The sequence below is a fragment of the Sorghum bicolor genome, chromosome 1 (assembly GCF_000003195.3).
Source record: "Sorghum bicolor cultivar BTx623 chromosome 1, Sorghum_bicolor_NCBIv3, whole genome shotgun sequence".
NCBI lineage: Eukaryota > Viridiplantae > Streptophyta > Magnoliopsida > Poales > Poaceae > Sorghum > Sorghum bicolor.
This window is the reverse complement of record NC_012870.2, coordinates 17,934,612-17,955,482: the sequence shown is the minus strand read 5'-3', so window position 1 is coordinate 17,955,482 and position 20,871 is coordinate 17,934,612. Positions and strand designations below refer to the sequence as shown.

Genomic DNA, 20,871 nt, shown 5'->3' with positions numbered 1-20,871 from the left:
GAGTGCACAAATCCGTAGCAAAGTCTTCCCGAATCTTCGTGGAGCCTATCTCAAAGGCGAAGTGAATCCCTTCTCAACTTTTTGTTGGAGTACGTCTCAAACTCCATCGGATTTTATCCGATCTCCTTTTGTTTTCATTCTTTTGTGTTTAATCCAGAAATGGAAAAGCCTTCCTTCTTCTCTTGGGCCAGGATTCCTTTCCCCCTCCTCCCCCTCCAGCTCGCCAGCCCAGCTCATGCTCTGGCCCAACCAGCCACCCTTCCCCCTCTGCGGCCCAGTTGGCCTCGGCACCGCCTGGCCCGCCTTTCCCCTCTGCCCCTGTTGCGGCCCAGCTACCTGCCCGGCCCAACTTGCGCGCGTGACCCCTCTCGGCCCAAGCCGCCCCAGCACCTAACCCTAGCGCGCCCCTGAGCCCCAGAGCCGCCGCCGCCACCGCCCAGAGTGGGAAGAACCGCCCCCTGCACCCATGTCCCTGCCCGCACCCCATCCCCCTCGATCCTGATGCCTGCCGCGTGTCTCGCAGCTGACACGGACGCCGAGGATGAACGTGGCTCCCCCTGGAACCCTAGCCCGACGCGTATAAAAGCCATGGCCGCCGTCGCTGTCTGCTCCATTCCCAGCAGCCGAGCACCAACCTCGCCCCGGCCGCGACCTTCGCGACGACCTCGCCCTTGGATCGTCGACGCCGAGCACCTCGAAGCCCCGACGCGGCGACGCCGGAGCCGCGACGCCGACTTCGGCGAGTCCTACTCCGTCAAGCTCTGCATCGCCCGTGTCCCGGACCTCGCCAGGAGCCGCGGACCCCCTCTTCGCCGAGCACCTCACCGCCGTGGCCGCGCCCACGCCAAGCACCGCGACCTCGTCCGGTGTCCACGACCACGTCCACGCCAGCCATGGAGACCGCGACCGTGACCCCGATATCGATCTGCGCCACCACGACGACGCCGTGACCTCGCCCAGGAGCCCGCGGCGTCCCCGTCCTCGCCACGGTCACCGCGTCGAACTCCTGTGCACGACCTCGCCAAGCCAAACCCCCGGTGAGCCTCGCCCAGACCAAGGTTTTCCCCTTCCTATTTCGCCTCGCTGAGACCGGCCTTCGTGTCGTGTTCTTCCACTGTTGCAGGGAAGTTTTGGTCCCGTTGTGTTTTGGCCGAAGAAGTGATGCCTTCTCGCTGCCTGCTGCCTGCTGCCTCCAGCCGAGCCGCAGCGAGCCACAGCCAGCCAAGCAGAAGACTTGCAGCTGACCTACGCCCTTCTTCGTGTTCGGCAAGGTCGAAACCCCCCCTAAACCCTAGTCGACGTTGGAACTCCATATTAAATCATATTTGTTCATATATCATTTCGTTATCTATCATCTGTACATGATCATACATCTCCTACCTTGTCGATATATGATCCATCCATGTCGTGCACTTGTTATATGATTTATCTATATCCATGCCTGTGTCGTGCCTTCGTGCTGGTTTATTTATCTATCTCTATCTATCTCTCGTGCTATGGAAATGTGCTACTCTGAGTTGTCATCGTGTCCCTTGTGTTGTCTTTGGTCGAGTCGTGATTCTTTATGTGTTTGTCGTTGCCTGAGGACCGAGCCTTCGAGCCGGTTAGGGAAATGGTAGTGCGTTCGATCATTTCGATCGTGGGTTCGTCCCGCCGTGATCGCGATGCCGAGCGTAACTCATTCCTTGTGTTTAGTTGACTTCGTTGCGCTACGGTCGTTAGCTCCTATTCCCGTCCCTCGGACGTGGTCATCGTGGACTCGATGTCGTTAACGACGCGGTTCTTACCCGCACACCCGAGACCTAAATGACCTAGTCGAGTGGGATACGAATTAGGGGACAACCTTCGTGGAACAGTCGGAAGCCAACTCGTTAGGTGAAGCTCATGGTCGCGAGACGCCTCGCCATGGCCATTGAGCCTATCCCATTTTTCTCGCGTGTTTATTTATTCTGTCTCGTATGCTTATGCCACCTAGACCCGGGCATTTCCCCTAGTTCCCGCGATGACAACCGCATCGCCTAGAACTATAGGAATGACCTTGTGCCGAGTCAGAAGCACCTAGGTCGTGAAGCGTTTTGAGTTGGAGTAGATCGTGGGGTCGCATCACTTTTTATCCAACCGTCGTTCGTTCCATGATGAGTTGGGTTGAAAGAACGTGGACCCCATTCTTCTTCTTCTCTCTTGTTCTCAATCCCCGTCGATCCAGTAAGATGTGGATTGAGCTCCTTTTTGCTTGTTTGATGTTTTGTTTCCAATCCCGCGATTCCCGTTGTTGATATGGCGAGCGGATCAATGGAAAGTGAAACCCGTGTCTTTTACCGCCTTTTGGTTCTTCGTACTTAAACTCTTGTATGCTTGTACCTACTTGACCGTAGCGTTTCTTTGGTTCTCGCGGTGACAACCGCACTGCTATGAACCCTAGGGATGTCTTAGTGCATTTAGTGCACCTAGGTCGTGGTACCCTACAAGTGTTTAAGCACTCGTGTTCTTGTGTGTCACTCTTTCTGATTCCCCGTCTCTTACCTGTGGCGGGTACATGTGACAGGGAGAGGTCCCGGAGTGGAGTGTCTTCGTGGGACGAAGCACCGGGATGGGAGGTGCTGTTTAACACGGGGTAATCGGATGTCCCGTCGAGCCGGGCATCGGTTGGCCCCTCGTGAAGATGTCCTGTTCGGTCACCCTAAGGACTGAGATGTTCTGAGAACCGGTTCGTAGGAAGCCTTGCACCCCACTCGCTCTTATGGGGAGGAGACGGATGTACGACCAGTTAGGGCGGTGCCACTACTACTAGGTTGTTGGTTGACAGTGTAGGGAGGTACGGGCATGAGGACCCACACCCTCCTAAGACAGCGTAGTGACCTTTGGGGGCCCGGTACTACGCCTCACAGTCTCAGCGTACCGGAGGTACTCCGGTATGGTCCCAGTTCTGAGTGGTAGGGTGGCATCGTACTTAGTTGGAAGGCAGCCCGGCATCAGCCTAGGTGGGGCGCACCACCGATGATGGTGATCTTGTGGTTAGTGCAAACCTCTGCAGAGTTTCTGGTTGATCGATCGATACATATGCCGTTTTCGGCTATGGACCTTTCCTATGTTTCCGCTTCACTTGACTAGAGAGAGGAGTCCCTTCTACCTTCCCCTGGGTTTGTGTTGGATCCGGCGTTGGACGTTGAGGCAAGGCACGAGCGGGAGTCGTACTTGCCGCCTAGAGAGTGAGAGTGTGGTGAGATGTGTGTGATGGATGGATGGATGGATGGATGGATGTGTGGTTGAGATGGATTAAAACCTGATGAATATTATTATTAAATATTGATGAACTTGCATAGGAAAGACTACAACCATATTTATAGGCCTCTTGATCTACCCCTTTGCATTCCACTTACCACAAAGCTTACGCAAAAGCATAGGGTGGGAGCCAGTGGCCAGTACAAATCGTACTGAAAATTGTTTAGCAGGTGTTGAACGTGGTCTAAGACGATAACCACGGAGAATAGAAGGATTAGGTGGTCTCGTTCATGCGCTCAAGTTTGGTTCGGAGATGAAGGCTACGCCCGCTGATAAACTACGCCGACTCTGATGATTGCCTGTGAAGGAGGAGCCTTCACCGTTGACGCGCTACATCAACTCTGATAAAGATTCGTGTATGTTTCCGCTAGTAAAACGATGTAATAGGCTTGTTAACTAAGAGTTGTAAAGTAAATGTGTTGTAATCTCCTTTTTCACGATGTATGACTGTGATAACAGCTGATATATGATAATGTGATGGCTCAATTTCTGAATTATCACATTATAATTCGAATCTGAGGATTTTTCCCCTTTGTGGAAAAATCTAGGTCGTTTCAGTTGCGGTTCTCCGAAACTAGTGAATCGTTAGACACTAGAAACATTTCTAAGCAGAAAAGGTTTCTTGTTTTTTCACGGCACGTTGAATCAGCAAAAGGGTCAAGGGCCAGTTTGCTGAGCTCCTCCTACTTCAAGTTATGCATATAATGATTTTATGCATGGAATCAATCAAGAGGAATTACTTTTTTCAGCTCCCTGCCTTTTAGTCCATTTCAAAGAAGCACTTCACAGATATGTGCAAAAAATCACTTCTCAGTAAAAAAACTGTTTAGCATAGTTTCTCCTACCTAGCTTTCAACTTGGACGCTATTTTGGGAGCTCTGCCAAGCTGGTTCTAAATCACTTAGCTTAGGCCCTGCTACGTGGGTTCCTAGAAATTCAGAGAAACTAGAAATATTTTAAAATAAAATAAAAAGCACCTTCTAGATATTGGTTTCAATTGATGAGATCTAAACATATCCTTCTTTGCCTAGTTCTATTCAAAAAATTATATTTTCCAATTATAGTTATTTTTTATGCAGCAAGTTAGTCCTTGCGTGTTTTCACACGAACGTACAAATTAAGAATAACATGGTCAACCATCATTTCACAAATATAATAATTGCATTAAATTGTAATAAATTTATATCTACATCTATCTAATATTAGAAGGAGAAAATTTCTTCCTCTCAGGTTTAAAGTAAATGTGTTGTAATCTCCTTTTTCACGATGTATGACTGTGATAACAGCTGATATATGATAATGTGATGGCTCAATTTCTGAATTATCACATTATAATTCGAATCTGAGGATTTTTCCCCTTTGTGGAAAAATCTAGGTCGTTTCAGTTGGTATCAGAGCCATACTTGACCCTAGGACGAGACCTTTAGGACCAAACACTAGTAGAGAAGCCAAACATTCTATCTTTTGTAGAGTTATAGATGCTAACGCTTGTTTTCCCCTCCGCCTTGAATTCTGCTGCTAACTGACCTCCCTGTATCGTAAAGTTGACCGTTGGAATCTTTTCCCATACCCGCCCACGCTAGATCGGTAGTCGTGTGAGACTTTGAAGGTCGGTGAGTCGCCTCAAGTCAACACTATGCATTAGGAATTGTAATGCTGTTTGAGTGCTTGGATCTTATGTTGTTGTGTTTCTTCGGCTTCTTGTTGTTTGAGTGTAAGCTATAAACCTATTTTATGCGAGTAAGACTCTGGATCCTGTCTAATTTAGCTGGCTAAACCCAAGATCGTCCCGAGAGTAGATAGGTGCCCCTGAATAACATAGTTGAAAAAGGGTGTAAAGCTGATGCATCTTGTTTTACCCAACCATTTCAAAATTGTTTCCAGTTTCCAACTAAACTTGTCTTCAAAATTGCCCCTTTGGTTAAAAAAATTTGCCTCTCCTTTTGGTTGAAAAAGTTTCCCTCTTTTACAAAAACATCTTGGTTTCAAAAGGAAAAGTGTTTCAAAACTCTCTCAATATCTTTCATTTTCACAAAGAAAGCAATTTTAACCCCTTTCTCAACTCAATTTTATTCAAAAGTTATTTATGAAACAATTTAAAAACAAATCATCTTGCAAAAGGTGTGACAAAACCCCTTCAAAAAAATAATATATATATAATAAAATAAAAGTTTTGCTTTTTCATCAACAAGGTGGTTTTCAAACCAAAGAACTTTGGCTCAGTTTTGTTTTAAAGGCCTTTGACTTTATCTCAGGAGCCAAATTCCTTTTAAAAATCCATCTTGTCTTAAAAGAAAAAGAAATTGCCAGTGATTTATTAAACAAAAACCATTGCGAAAAGATTTTATTTGCATCCTTTCAAAAAAAATGTTGAAAACAAGATTTGGTTGTGAAGGCTCTAACTTTCAAATGAGGAAAGATTTCTAATCACTTTCAAAACTAGTTTGTTTGACTCTAATAAAAATGGAGCAATACCTTGTTTTAAAGAAAATAATAATAAAATAAAAGAATTTTAAAAAAATCTCTTGATTTGAAATCTTTTGTAACAAAACCTTCAGAAGATTTGGTTTTCAAAACTTGCATTGATTTCAACACTCTTCAAAAGCTCTCTTCAATTTGACGCCTCTGAAAAAAAAATTGACTTTGTAAAAGCGCTTTCACTCTAATTTTTGAAACCTGTTTCCCAAAAATCCCTCCTTTCAAAAGCCTTTTTCAAAATGTGATGCATGAAAAACATCTGGTGAAAGCCAACAACCCTAGCTATGTTTCAGCCTGCCAAGCACTCTTTGAGAGCTAGATGTTCATCAACCTGGTGCGATTCTTGGATACCCATCGCCTTGGCGTAAGAAATTGGACACCCAACACCCGTCACTGAGCCCTGGATGCACCCAGAACATGACTCACTCCTATTTTGGAAAAGGTTTGTGGAGCGACAATACTAGAAGCAAAGCAACTCAGAAGAAAGAAAACCTTCGGGAACGACACCCTCGTTTCTTCACCAACCGAGCAATGCCTAAATCTCGGGGACGAGATTCCTGTAAGGAGGGTGGTCTGTAACATCCTAGATTTTTACGAAAACCAAAAATACGAGCTTTTTAAAATTTTCTTGTAATCTTGTGAAGCATATAGTTTTTAGATCTAAATCGATCCTAACCCGCAAACAAATCGTGGCATACATATAGATTTGTTTCTAGGTGAGTGCTTTTGTTCGTGAGTCGGTTTGGAGTTTAGTCTTGTTTAGGGTTTTGAGTTTCTTTTGGAGTGCACAAATCCGTAGCAAAGTCTTCCCGAATCTTCGTGGAGCCTATCTCAAAGGCGAAGTGAATCCCTTCTCAACTTTTTGTTGGAGTACGTCTCAAACTCCATCGGATTTTATCCGATCTCCTTTTGTTTTCATTCTTTTGTGTTTAATCCAGAAATGGAAAAGCCTTCCTTCTTCTCTTGGGCCAGGATTCCTTTCCCCCTCCTCCCCCTCCAGCTCGCCAGCCCAGCTCATGCTCTGGCCCAACCAGCCACCCTTCCCCCTCTGCGGCCCAGTTGGCCTCGGCACCGCCTGGCCCGCCTTTCCCCTCTGCCCCTGTCGCCGCCCAGCTACCTGCCCGGCCCAACTCGCGCGCGTGACCCCTCTCGGCCCAAGCCGCCCCAGCGCCTAACCCTAGCGCACCCCTGAGCCCCAGAGCCGCCGCCGCCACCGCCCAGAGTGGGCAGAACCGCCCCCTGCACCCATGTCCCTGCCCGCACCCCATCCCCCTCGATCCTGATGCCTGCCGCGTGTCCCGCAGCTGACACGGACGCCGAGGATGAACGTGGCTCCCCCTGGAACCCTAGCCCGACGCGTATAAAAGCCATGGCCGCCGTCGCTGTCTGCTCCATTCCCAGCAGCCGAGCACCAACCTCGCCCCGGCCGCGACCTTCGCGACGACCTCGCCCTTGGATCGTCGACGCCGAGCACCTCGAAGCCCCGACGCGGCGACACCGGAGCCGCGACGCCGACTTCGGCGAGTCCTACTCCGTCAAGCTCTGCATCGCCCGTGTCCCGGACCTCGCCAGGAGCCGCGGACCCCCTCTTCGCCGAGCACCTCACCGCCGTGGCCGCGCCCACGCCAAGCACCGCGACCTCGTCCGGTGTCCACGACCACGTCCATGCCAGCCATGGAGACCGCGACCGTGACCCCGATATCGATCTGCGCCACCACGACGACGCCGTGACCTCGCCCAGGAGCCCGCGGCGTCCCCGTCCTCGCCACGGTCACCACGTCGAACTCCTGTGCACGACCTCGCCAAGCCAAACCCCCGGTGAGCCTCGCCCAGACCAAGGTTTTCCCCTTCCTATTTCGCCTCGCTGAGACCGGCCTTCGTGCCGTGTTCTTCCACTGTTGCAGGGAAGTTTTGGTCCCGTTGTGTTTTGGCCGAAGAAGTGATGCCTTCTCGCTGCCTGCTGCCTCCAGCCGAGCCGCAGCGAGCCACAGCCAGCCAAGCAGAAGACTTGCAGCTGACCTACGCCCTTCTTCGTGTTCGGCAAGGTCGAAACCCCCCCTAAACCCTAGTCGACGTTGGAACTCCATATTAAATCATATTTGTTCATATATCATTTCGTTATCTATCATCTGTACATGATCATACATCTCCTACCTTGTCGATATATGATCCATCCATGTCGTGCACTTGTTATATGATTTATCTATATCCATGCCTGTGTCGTGCCTTCGTGCCGGTTTATTTATCTATCTCTATCTATCTCTTGTGTTATGGAAATGTGCTACTCTGAGTTGTCATCGTGTCCCTTGTGTTGTCTTTGGTCGAGTCGTGATTCTTTATGTGTTTGTCGTTGCCTGAGGACCGAGCCTTCGAGCCGGTTAGGGAAATGGTAGTGCGTTCGATCATTTCGATCGTGGGTTCGTCCCGCCGTGATCGTGATGCCGAGCGTAACTCATTCCTTGTGTTTAGTTGACTTCGTTGCGCTACGGTCGTTAGCTCCTATTCCCGTCCCTCGGACATGGTCATCGTGGACTCGATGTCGTTAACGACGCGGTTCTTACCCGCACACCCGAGACCTAAATGACCTAGTCGAGTGGGATACGAATTAGGGGACAACCTTCGTGGAACAGTCGGAAGCCAACTCGTTAGGTGAAGCTCATGGTCGCGAGACGCCTCGCCATGGCCATTGAGCCTATCCCATTTTTCTCGCATGTTTATTTATTCTGTCTCGTATGCTTATGCCACCTAGACCCGGGCATTTCCCCTAGTTCCCGCGATGACAACCGCATCGCCTAGAACTATAGGAATGACCTTGTGCCGAGTCAGAAGCACCTAGGTCGTGAAGCGTTTTGAGTTGGAGTAGATCGTGGGGTCGCATCACTTTTTATCCAACCGTCGTTCGTTCCATGATGAGTTGGGTCGAAAGAACGTGGACCCCATTCTTCTTCTTCTCTCTTGTTCTCAATCCCCGTCGATCCAGTAAGATGTGGATTGAGCTCCTTTTTGCTTGTTTGATGTTTTGTTTCCAATCCCGCGATTCCCGTCGTTGATATGGCGAGCGGATCAATGGAAAGTGAAACCCGTGTCTTTTACCGCCTTTTGGTTCTTCGTACTTAAACTCTTGTATGCTTGTACCTATTTGACCGTAGCGTTTCTTTGGTTCTCGCGGTGACAACCGCACTGCTATGAACCCTAGGGATGTCTTAGTGCATTTAGTGCACCTAGGTCGTGGTACCCTACAAGTGTTTAAGCACTCGTGTTCTTGTGTGTCACTCTTTCTGATTCCCCGTCTCTTACCACGGCAAGTGGATTGGAAGGAGTAGACCGCTCCCCTTTTCTCTTCTCTCACGTTCCACCCTCTCTTGACTCTCGTCAATCATAATGGCGTACGGGTTGAGAGAGATCAGAGTTTCTTGTGCTTACAACCGTTTGGTTCTCGTCAATCTCTATGACGCTTGGATCGGAAGACCGTAAGCCATGGTGTTTGCTTAGAATGAGTTAGAGTCTAAGCCATTTAATAAAGCCGTACAGGTTGACTGAGTTAACCCGGGAAGTACCGGCTAGGCTAAGACTCTGGCTTGTACTTAGTGAACAACCATTCCCGTTTCTTTTAGCCCAGGGATCGGACATCCGCCGAGAGGGCTAAGTTGTTTTCCTTTCGGTGCTCTTTTAGTGTAGTTGTTCTTCAGTGTTTTGTCGCCTCTTATCACGATCTTTCTAGGTCTAGTGGTTTGATTGTTTCGCCTTGATTGTCGTTTATGAGGTAGTTGCTTCGGTTAGCGATGATCGAATCGGAACCAGTCGAAGGAAGGACATGCAGATAGGAGAAAGACCTTGGATGAGTACAACTACAAGTGAACTGAGGATCCTGGAAATGTCACTCGACAGGTGCCACGTCCCACCCAACCTCGTAGAATCCTATTAGACATGCAATATGTAGATGCTAGTGCTTTACTTTTATGCAAATGAATTGAGATAGGTTGCATGGTAGAAATGCTTGTGAGCCATTGCCTTGTTGCAACCTATAATCCTCGCACACCCGCTGTTAGGTTAGATGCTTGCATACTACTTGCTACTGCTTCTACTACGCATTATATCTGTGATGTGATGCATTGTGGAGGACTGGAAGTGAGTGGATAAGGCACGTGGTGCCAAAAGCTGGATAATGAGATAGTAATGGATTTGGGGAGATCTTGGCGTGTGTCTTGGGTGTGTGGTGAGGGTTGAGTCGACCGAGCAGGATCTACGACGAGTCTTGGGGCAAGTCTTGCCGGGGGACGCTACCTGGGCGTTCTCCACGAGAGATACCTGTGGCGGGTACATGTGACAGGGAGAGGTCCCGGAGTGGAGTGTCTTCGTGGGACGAAGCACCGGGATGGGAGGTGCTGTTTAACACGGGGTAATCGGATGTCCCGTCGAGCCGGGCATCGGTTGGCCCCTCGTGAAGATGTCCTGTTCGGTCACCCTAAGGACTGAGATGTTCTGAGAACCGGTTCGTAGGAAGCCTTGCACCCCACTCGCTCTTATGGGGAGGAGACGGATGTACGACCAGTTAGGGCGGTGCCACTACTACTAGGTTGTTGGTTGACAGTGTAGGGAGGTACGGGCATGAGGACCCACACCCTCCTAAGACAGCGTAGTGACCTTTGGGGGCCCGGTACTACGCCTCACAGTCTCAGCGTACCGGTGGTACTCCGGTATGGTCCCAGTTCTGAGTGGTAGGGTGGCATCGTACTTAGTTGGAAGGCAGCCCGACATCAGCCTAGGTGGGGCGCACCACCGATGATGGTGATCTTGTGGTTAGTGCAAACCTCTGCAGAGTTTCTGGTCGATCGATCGATACATATGCCGTTTTCGGCTATGGACCTTTCCTATGTTTCCGCTTCACTTGACTAGAGAGAGGAGTCCCTTCTACCTTCCCCTGGGTTTGTGTTGGATCCGGCGTTGGCCGTTGAGGCAAGGCACGAGCGGGAGTCGTACTTGCCGCCTAGAGAGTGAGAGTGTGGTGAGATGTGTGTGATGGATGGATGGATGGATGGATGGATGTGTGGTTGAGATGGATTAAAACCTGATGAATATTATTATTAAATATTGATGAACTTGCATAGGAAAGACTACAACCATATTTATAGGCCTCTTGATCTACCCCTTTGCATTCCACTTACCACAAAGCTTACGCAAAAGCATAGGGTGGGAGCCAGTGGCCAGTACAAATCGTACTGAAAATTGTTTAGCAGGTGTTGAACGTGGTCTAAGACGATAACCACGGAGAATAGAAGGATTAGGTGGTCTCGTTCATGCGCTCAAGTTTGGTTCGGAGATGAAGGCTACGCCCGCTGATAAACTACGCCGACTCTGATGATTGCCTGTGAAGGAGGAGCCTTCACCGTTGACGCGCTACATCAACTCTGATAAAGATTCGTGTATGTTTCCGCTAGTAAAACGATGTAATAGGCTTGTTAACTAAGAGTTGTAAAGTAAATGTGTTGTAATCTCCTTTTTCACGATGTGTGACTGTGATAACAGCTGATATATGATAATGTGATGGCTCAATTTCTGAATTATCACATTATAATTTGAATCTGAGGATTTTTCCCCTTTGTGGAAAAATCTAGGTCGTTTCAGTTGCGGTTCTCCGAAACTAGTGAATCGTTAGACACTAGAAACATTTCTAAGCAGAAAAGGTTTCTTGTTTTTTCACGGCACGTTGAATCAGCAAAAGGGTAAAGGGCCAGTTTGCTGAGCTCCTCCTACTTCAAGTTATGCATATAATGATTTTATGCATGGAATCAATCAAGAGGAATTACTTTTTTCAGCTCCCTGCCTTTTAGTCCATTTCAAAGAAGCACTTCACAGATATGTGCAAAAAATCACTTCTCAGTAAAAAAACTGTTTAGCATAGTTTCTCCTACCTAGCTTTCAACTTGGACGCTATTTTGGGAGCTCTGCCAAGCTGGTTCTAAATCACTTAGCTTAGGCCCTGCTACGTGGGTTCCTAGAAATTCAGAGAAACTAGAAATATTTTAAAATAAAATAAAAAGCACCTTCTAGATATTGGTTTCAATTGATGAGATCTAAACATATCCTTCTTTGCCTAGTTCTATTCAAAAAATTATATTTTCCAATTATAGTTATTTTTTATGCAGCAAGTTAGTCCTTGCATGTTTTCACACGAACGTACAAATTAAGAATAACATGGTCAACCATCATTTCACAAATATAATAATTGCATTAAATTGTAATAAATTTATATCTACATCTATCTAATATTAGAAGGAGAAAATTTCTTCCTCTCAGGTTTCGGTCCCTCACTCCGTTTGACCCCTTTCTTAAGTTGCAAAATTTTCACCGGCGTTTGTACCCACTCATGTGGTGGCTTGGCCGATTTGAACCCATGCATGTCATGGCTCCACATAGCTCGGCATGCGCGTAGGAGGTGGGGCTGCATGGTCGTGCTCGGGTGGATTGTCCATTGTTGTCTAAATCAGTAGCGGAGCTCGAATAAATTTGAGGGAGGTGCATTAAGCCTATGAATGCATAAGATTTTATCGTAGAGGTGGATATATGATGAAAATTTAATCATAATTACTGTCTTTTTCATATTTTCGTGGGTGTGGTCGCACCCCTTGCCAGCTATATAGATCCGCCCATGGTCTAAATTGTGTCGACCTGAGCCGTTAGTGGTGGACGGATAGTGCGCCACACAACAGATAGTTTTCCAAATTAAAATGTGAGTTTTGATGATGGTGTTGATGCAAAACACAAGTGCAAAGCCTAGTGTTTAAAAATTATGTTGCAATTACAAGTAATAAATCAAATGAATTATACCACTTACAATATGTATGCTCTTATAAGTTCTAGAGTGATGTCAACACCTTGTTATCGATAATTCTAATGAAATTATTTTCTATCAAAATATCAAAAAAATATGATTACACAAAGTCAAATCATTTGTGTACTTAATTTTCTTTAGCCGATTCTTTTTGTAGAGGGATGGTTTTGAGGGGTTTATGGGTTTGAGAGAAAAAAAAGGAGAGATAGGGTTGGAAAGGGGATCTGGTGAAGCATATTTTTTTCACACCCCAGTCCCCTTTATTGTTGTTTTTAGGGTAAGGAGATGTGTTTAAATTAATCTGGTGGAGAAGCTCTTAGCGGCTGATATGAGCTGGGCGGGCTTCTATAGAGACATAGTGCAAATATTTTCATCAACCATTGGCACACACAGATTGGCAGTGAAAATTGGTGATATATTATCATAAATGTTTTTTTACTGAACTATATATTGATGAAAATGTTGTTACGAAAAAAATTTTATAGTAGTGATTGATTTTTTTTATACAGATATCTGTCTAGACATGTGTCGAAAACTTTATTTAGCTACTAGGGCCGGTCCTTTTTTTAGCAAAGCTACAACACTTATGACATATGACATCTATGGATGATTGAAACCATTTTTCTTTTTGCTCGATGTGGAGCTTTCGGTGTTTCTATGGGGCAGTAGCAGGCGGCGGCGTCGGTGTGGATTTGCAAGAACCGCGGCATATATCGACTCCCATGGACTTGCCCATGGCGTTGACAATGGCAAGCGCGTCGGCCGTGAGGTGCGCGACGCCGACGACGTGCCCCCGCACGGCCTCCCTCACCACCGCGGCCTCGCCCTTGAACCCTTCCATGCACATGTCGTCGTCCGTCAGCGCCGCGCTCGCCCACGTCTGCACGCTGTCCACCTGGAACCTCACGTTCCTCCTGCTGCTGCTCCCCGGCTGCCCTTGCTGCTTCTCCTCCTCCTCCTCGCCGAGGCGCGCCATGGTTTCCACCGACTGTCGCAGCATGTCCACGGCGTCCCCGAGCATGCTCACGCAGTCCCGCGCCGCCTCGGCCGCCACGGGCGCCAGGTGGCCCGCCGCCGCCATCCCCTTCATCGCGGCCGTCGCGTCACGCGCGCCGTCGAGCGTCACCGTCAGCGCGGCCCACGACAGGCGCGCCGCGCTGGTGCCCACCTCCGCCGCGTACGAGGCCAGCGTCGCGTCGCATAGCGCTGGGTACTCCGTCCCCGCGCACCACGACTTGACGAAGCCCGCGCCCGCGCCCGCGCCCGTGCCCGCGGCGTCAGAGGTCGGCGCCGGGCGCGCCGTCGTGGCGCCGCACCAGCACGAGAGCACCAAGAGAAGCAGCAACGAGGACGAGGCGGTACGTGCCAGTGCCATATCGCTGCTACGTGAGTGTTTTCGTACTGCAGTGGTGTACGAGTTTCAGAGTTTGTGTGTGCAGGTGTGAGAATCGGGCTCGGATTATTATATAGGGCCAGGACCAGGAGGATAAGGGCGTGGGGCCGCGTGGCCTGTACGCACGTACGTATATGGTGGTGCTACAAGCCCACAACACGGTCATTTGCCTGGGCAGCGTGCATTGCATTGCACCCAAAAGGCCGACGTGTTGGGAGATCTTTCGTGGGGCCTCGATCGATCGATCGATCGATCGGCCGCCGCGACGGCGACTGTTTGTCTCACTGTTTCGTCGGCGGCTGGGTTGGCTCTCTGGCTGCTAGGGGGCCGGCGTGCATGGAGAGCGTGGGACGCCGGAGCTTGCAGTGTGGTTACTTTCAAGGGCGCGTACGTGAGGGCCCCGTAGCGAATCAATGGCGTCGTCTGTTTCCGTCTCAGGCCGCCATCGCCGGCGGCTGCACTCGAGGCGTGGGACAATTCAGCCTTTGGCCTCGCGTTCCAGTTGCGTGCAACTATAGCCGTCGCCGCGAACGGTTGTTTCGTCCGTTCTGCAAAACGGATCGATAAGGCGAAACTGAATCGGCTTGCCTTGCTCCTGCTCGACATCGTGAAGCAGATAGCGCTTCTTGTTTTCGAGGAGAGATGCAGATACTTCTTTTCCGGAAAGAAGAGCAGAGATTAACTATTGGATTTCGAGATAAACGGATCGGTATCCAGCTAAGTATCAACGATTGGCTGCATAGTGAGCAATCTCCTACATATTCATCATTAGGATTAATTAATTATTCCCATGCATTATTAGATCGTCGACCGAATCCATCAACGTCACAATTATGGCGCGATTCGGCTGAAATAGCTGTTCATGCAATGCAGAGCATTTGTGACTTGCGTTGACTCATCAATCATACACACTGTTGTGGGACGTGGGGTAATACGGTGGCTGCTTAAGCAACCGAAGGGGAGACGAACACGACACCGTCGTTGTTATCGAAAGCTTTGCAGGCACCTTGAATTGCCAGCGGACGGGGGAAAAATCGCCACGTGAGTGAGTGTGATATACTCTACATGCACACTGGGAGACTGCTCTCTTCTCCTGACGATGGAACCAGACAGGATATTGCCAACAGTAATGCTGTAACACGGGCGTCCGTCCGTAGCGCGACCATGCTGGTGGAGGACGGGCCTCTGTGCTCCGCCGCGCCGTTGTTGTGCCGCCGCCACTACTAGTACCCAACGGCCTTAGAAAGGAAGGGGCCAAGACGGCAGCCGGACAGACAGTGGTGACGGTTTAACCGGCCATGAGCTCTGCAGCGGTGGCGCCCTCGAGCACACGGGGCCAGACATCCAGTGGCCAGTGCCGATGGCGGCCGGGGACGACAACAACTTAGGTCGTCAGTGGATTGGGATTAGGGAAGGGCGGAGAAGGAGCGACCGGCATAGGCGGCCAACAGTGAGGTCACCAACGGCCAGGGTGAGGTTGGAGGTGGTGGCAGGCAGGGAGGAGGAGGTAAGTCGCCGAGATTGGGATTAGGAAGTGCTAGAAAGGAGCAATGGGGGTGGGCGGCTGACGGTGAGGTAGCCGGCGTGAAAGCCCTAGTTTGGTTTTGGTTAATTGATGAAACCTATGTGTACTAACCTTTGTCATGAGTGAAATACAAAGATAGGTTGGTACACACCAAGTGATGAAGCTAGATGATGGTCATGGTGACGGAGATGACCAAAATATGATATTCAAGTGCTCCAACTTTGAAAAGAAGAAAGAGAAAACAAAATGGGCTCAAGGCAAAGGTATTTTTAATAGGGCCATTTTGTTTTGCTACTCAAGACACCTAAAGGGTGTGAGTGGATTTAGGATAGATAACCGTACTATAAAGAGGGGAAATCTTTAATTGCAATGGTTATCTAGTGCCACTAAGTGTGAGTCTCTTTTGCATATGCATTGCGCTTAGTGACGTGGTGAGAATACTTGAGAAAGCCCTAAAAATCATTTGTGAAAATGCTAACTTAAGTGCTCAATTGTTTTTGGTACTTGGTGGGAAAGTTAGCACTTTAAAAAGGGGTTTTGAGTTGAAAAACCGAGCTAGTAGTCATGCCCAAACAGCAAGGGGTCGATCGGAGTTATTCTCTACCCTACCTGGATATTCTGGTATTTGTGCTTCCAACAGAGAGGGGTCGGTTGGAATTTTAGCTGCCCCGCACTGGAAATTTTTCAATACTAAAGTTCACCCACGCCAACGGTCAAAAGTGTGTGCGCCTAGAATTATTTCCTACCCGCACTGGAATTTCTCGCGAGATTGGGCTGCTGCAACGGTCGGATGAGTGGCTGGCAGAGGATAAGGTCGGGTTTCACCCCTTCCTTTCTTCCTCCTCAATCCATTCCCCATTCTTGCTCTCTTGAAGAACTCCAAGAAAAGAAAAGCTCTCCCCTTCTCCTCTCTCACTCCCAAGGATTTGTGCTCCATTCAAGTGAGAGAGAAAGCTCTAGAGATCGATTTGAGAGCTCCAAGAGGATCTCCTCCCTCTCCTCTCCATTCCCATGGTTGGTACTCTTTGGTGAGAGGAGTTGGGAAACCCTAGTGTTTATGCATTTGTGATTCATATTTGTGGCACTAGTTGATTGTTGGGATTGTGGATTTCTTGTTACTCTTGGTGATTGCCGTCACCTAGACGGTTGGTGTTGGATTGATTGGTGAGGGGATTTGGTGATTGTGTCCGCCCCCAATCAAGGTGATATTTGTGAGGGGTTGTTGTGGTTCCCCGGCAGAGTGCTAAATTCCAACTCTAGTGGATTGCTCGTGTCATTGAGTTACCGCACTTGAGAGTGGGGTCTTGCGGTTTCCTTGCAAGGGTGGCTTGCAAGTCGCACCGAAGAACCATCTAGGTGTTGGTCGACACAACGGGGACTAGCTTACCGGCAAGTAAGTGAACCTCGGGAGAAAAATATTTGTGTCTTCTCTTGTTTCCCGGTGAATTGGATTGATTGATACATATATTGTTGGAATTAATTATTTGGTGATTGGCAACATCCTCTACTCTTCACCGTCGGTATAAAAGTCAAATTCCCTTCTCTTTCATACTTGCAGTTTATCTTGTTAGCTCTCAATTTAGTTAGAGTAGAGACCTAGTCATTTGAGTGCATAGAGATTATAATTACTAGAATTGCAATAAGTGGCTTGCCTAACAATTAGAGCTAAAGCAAACCGCTTTTATAGCCATTTGTGTTACTAACAATTTGCTCTAGTGTTTTATAGATTTTTGAATAGGCTATTCACCCCCCCTCTAGCCATCTAGGACCTTACACGGCGGCCAAGGCAAGGTCGGCGATGGCGGCGGGCAAAGAGGAGAAGGAAGATGAATAGCATCTAGCGTCCCGGCTAGCTGCGCTCGATTGCCAGCTCTTAACTTTTCTTTAAGAAACAGGAGGGGTGGCCCGCATAATAGAAAAAAAAAGAGTGTGCAAGAAACATAATTCTAGGAAAAAGATTATTAGAAAGATCATATGGCTCTAGCAATTCTTCTATAACAAAAATATTTCTTCTTTGATCTATGGATAATCAGCGCAAACTCCTTGAAAAAGACCTAGCAATTTGATTAGACGTAGAATTTATGTGAAGATGTGTTCATTTCTTGAGACTCAAATGCTTGGTATGATAATTTTCATGTATAAAGGTACTCCCAACAGTTGTTTGAAACGTTCCTAGGTGATAAAAGGTTCAACCTCGGTGTTAACACTATGAGCCAGCAAGCTTTGTGTGAAGTCACACTTCAAGAAAAGGTGGTGTTCCAAAGTTTCCTTGGTTGATTGGGTGCATATAGGGCACAAACATACTACATAAAAAAGGGAGCTCCATGTTCTTCTTTCTCAGAAGTTCTCTCATGATAAATCGGCTGTCGGTCCTTTAGAAGTAGTCCAAAAAAATAGATTTTCGTATTGGCAAGTTAACCTCCTAGTCAATTTGAACATCGGGTGTACCTCCATGTAGCCAATTAGAACTATATAAGTCTTTATCAATTTGTAGATGTGGAAGTTCGAAATGCTTTGTATATCTTGCTCTAATTGTTGTAGCTAGGTAAAATCTTCAAGTTTATCATGAAAATATATTCAGCAGTATATAAATGATACGTACTAAATATACACCATAAATATTAGTATGAAATGAACATATTTGACTTCTTAAAAAATAAGAATGACACTCTCTATGATAAAATAAACCATATGTAATATCAGAATTTTCGGTTTGATAGTCTATACTAATTCTTCTGCTGCTTCTCATAAATCAAAGGGGTAATCATTCACGTTCCAAAGAAGAAATTAGAAAAACTAGAAAACCTATAGACCAAGGCCAAATATTATTATTATTACTATTATTTTTTACAAAAGGAAGGATATACGGATGCCATTTGTATGTCACGGTCACTGCTGGCTGGAATCGATGAAAATAGATCGAAACTCTGGGTCAGCAACTTGCTTCCTCTGTAGCTGAGTCTGGCCTGGATCCTTGAGAATCGACAGCGACAGATTGGTGCATCCATCGCACTTGGTACTTGTACTGCATGCTCAACATAAACCATATACATAGCCTATAGTGGTTTTAAACTGCCTTACCGGTACTGTCGGCATGCACACGTCCTACTTCTACGAGCGCAGCTGCACAGGAGAGAAAAACTCATTCGGGCACTGAAATTCAATGGATGCAGCTGCCTCAAGGCACCGAAATACGTCGTACCAAAAGTTGGGAGCGGGCAATATAGCCACCAGCAGAGATATCAGATATCCAGGCTGCTGGACTAGAAGGTCTAGACTAGCAGAAGGATGCGCCTATATTTGTCGTTTGAGTTTGGCAGAGACACAATTCACACAAATAAAGATGAGATATAGCGGCGTGTTTAGTGGCGTAATCAAGAACAACGACACGAAAAATCAAGTGACAGGACGTATATATTGTTGCTCGATAAACATTATCAGTGGCCGATTCACGAAAGATTGTAAACCGTTTCTTTATGAATCACACATTCCTCGTTGTATTCAAACGTGAGGGCGCGCGTACGTCGCATGCCGACGTCCAGAATCGTGCGTGTCTGTCTGGTGCTACCGCTCGTCGACCAGCGGAAGCAGCCGGTGCACGGCCGGCGCGCCGGCGGCGTCACCGCCATGCGTGGCGCCGCCACGGCAGCGTGGGTCCCTCCCGGGCCACGGGAAGAAGACGCCCCGCCCCACCGACACGCGCGGGCCGCAGCGAGCCTCATGGTCGAGGCCCCGCCTCGCGTCAGGGCTGAGCGCGGAAGGAGTGTGGCGGCGAGGCCTCAACGCCTGCCTCCCCGCTGCTGGCAGTGGCACCCCGATGCCGTCAGCGACGTCGTCTTCTGTCCATTTCAGTGTCGCCGCCACGCCCGCCGGCGCCTCCGCTGGTGCTTCCGCACGCCAACTACTGTCGCCGCCGCCGACGGCTGCGCCGAGTGATTCCGGATCAGCTGACGACGCCGGCGAGAGCAGGAGAGCCACGGCGCACAATGAGACGACGACGGGAAGCATCGTACGCGTGCGTGAGGCATGCATCGTGTTGTCTTGCTAATCTCTTCTTTGCTTTGGAGGATCAAGTGAGACAGTGGGTAGTATTTATAGGAGAGCTTCTTATAGGAACGGTTTTTCTCTCTCTGTAACTTGCAAACGTTAATGGGGGAGTTTTTTTTTAATTCAAGTTTTTGTAGATCTAGTAGCACGCACTTAATGAGAAGTATTGCACGAAGAAAACCATTTCTTTATATTAAAGTTCAGATGTTAACCGAGAGAGATTTCAGCGCAGCTGACGCCGCTGATGGGTACATTTGTGACATCTATACCATTGGGCCCACCAGGAAGTGGTGGTAGCAATGCCCATGCTTCTCAGAGAGAGCCAGATCCACCTCCCGAAAAACAATGGATTCTAGGCAATAGAGCATACGTCTATTCTATCATCCCACGTTCAGTGTTTCTGTTTCATAAAACAAGCAACTCCAGGTATCCAACGCCCCAGTGCTGGGCAGTGCTGCTGACTGCGTTTCGATCATCAGGGCTCTCCACACTTCTACTCTAGTCCATTGAAATCCCTTCTCACCTTCCAGCAGGCCAGAGAAGAGAAGGTCTCCTAGGATCTGCATTTCTGATCAGTACAGAAAGATGTGAGTCAAACCCAAATAGTCTCTATTGGTTCTGCTGAACGCATATTATTAGCCAAAGATAATTCCAGGCGTCCTGTCAAATGCCTGGTCTCACCATATGCCTGGGCATGCTTGTTTGGCAGCAATGCAGAATATATCAATGTACTGTACTGTACTGCACCTCCCTTCAGTTGGAAAATACATATTTAATAAACTAGTCGACTGGGTACATACCAGCAACATACTGAAGAAGACTCAGCATCAGTAACGAGTCTTCTTCAAATGTTGCTGGTATATGTTGCTGATGTATTTCCAGTAATATTTTCCACACCACTAAACCAAATTTCATTACCGCAGCAACAAAATTACAGAATTCAGTTTGTGAACGACTAACCACCCGACAAAAGCCAGAGTTTTCAGTTTCTAAGGCCCTGTTTAGTTCCCCACCCAAAAATTTTTCATCCATCCCATCGAATCTTTGGACACATGCATGGAACATTAAATGTAGATAAAAAACTAAACTAATTACACAGTTTAGTTGAGAATCGCGAGACGAATTTTTTAAGCCTAGTTACTCTATGATTAGCCTTAAGTGATACAGTAACCCACATATGCTAATGACAGATTAATTATGCTTAATAAATTTGTCTTGCAGTTTCCTGACGAGCTATGTAATTTGTTTTTTTATTAGTTTCAAAAAAACCCTCCCGACATCCTTCCGACATATTCGATGTGACATCCAAAAAAT

General features: G+C 47.9%; 2 protein-coding genes across 2 annotated transcripts; both read right to left on the bottom strand.

The window, feature by feature from the left end:
• Positions 13,009 to 14,040, bottom strand: LOC8065868 (21 kDa protein). Its single transcript, XM_002464350.2, has one exon. It carries the CDS (start codon positions 13,965 to 13,967, stop codon positions 13,248 to 13,250), a length of 720 nt encoding a protein of 239 aa, XP_002464395.1. The 5' UTR covers positions 13,968 to 14,040; the 3' UTR covers positions 13,009 to 13,247.
• LOC8065867 lies at positions 18,872 to 19,715 on the bottom strand. Its single transcript, XM_002464349.2, has one exon. The coding sequence runs from the start codon at positions 19,540 to 19,542 to the stop codon at positions 19,075 to 19,077; it is 468 nt and encodes a 155-aa protein (XP_002464394.2). The 5' UTR covers positions 19,543 to 19,715; the 3' UTR covers positions 18,872 to 19,074.

Coding starts and splice junctions, on each gene's coding strand:
- LOC8065868 (XM_002464350.2), bottom strand. CDS start 13,967: ATGGCACTGGCACGTACCGCCTCGTCCTCGTTGCTGCTTCTCTTGGTG.
- LOC8065867 (XM_002464349.2), bottom strand. CDS start 19,542: ATGCATGCCTCACGCACGCGTACGATGCTTCCCGTCGTCGTCTCATTG.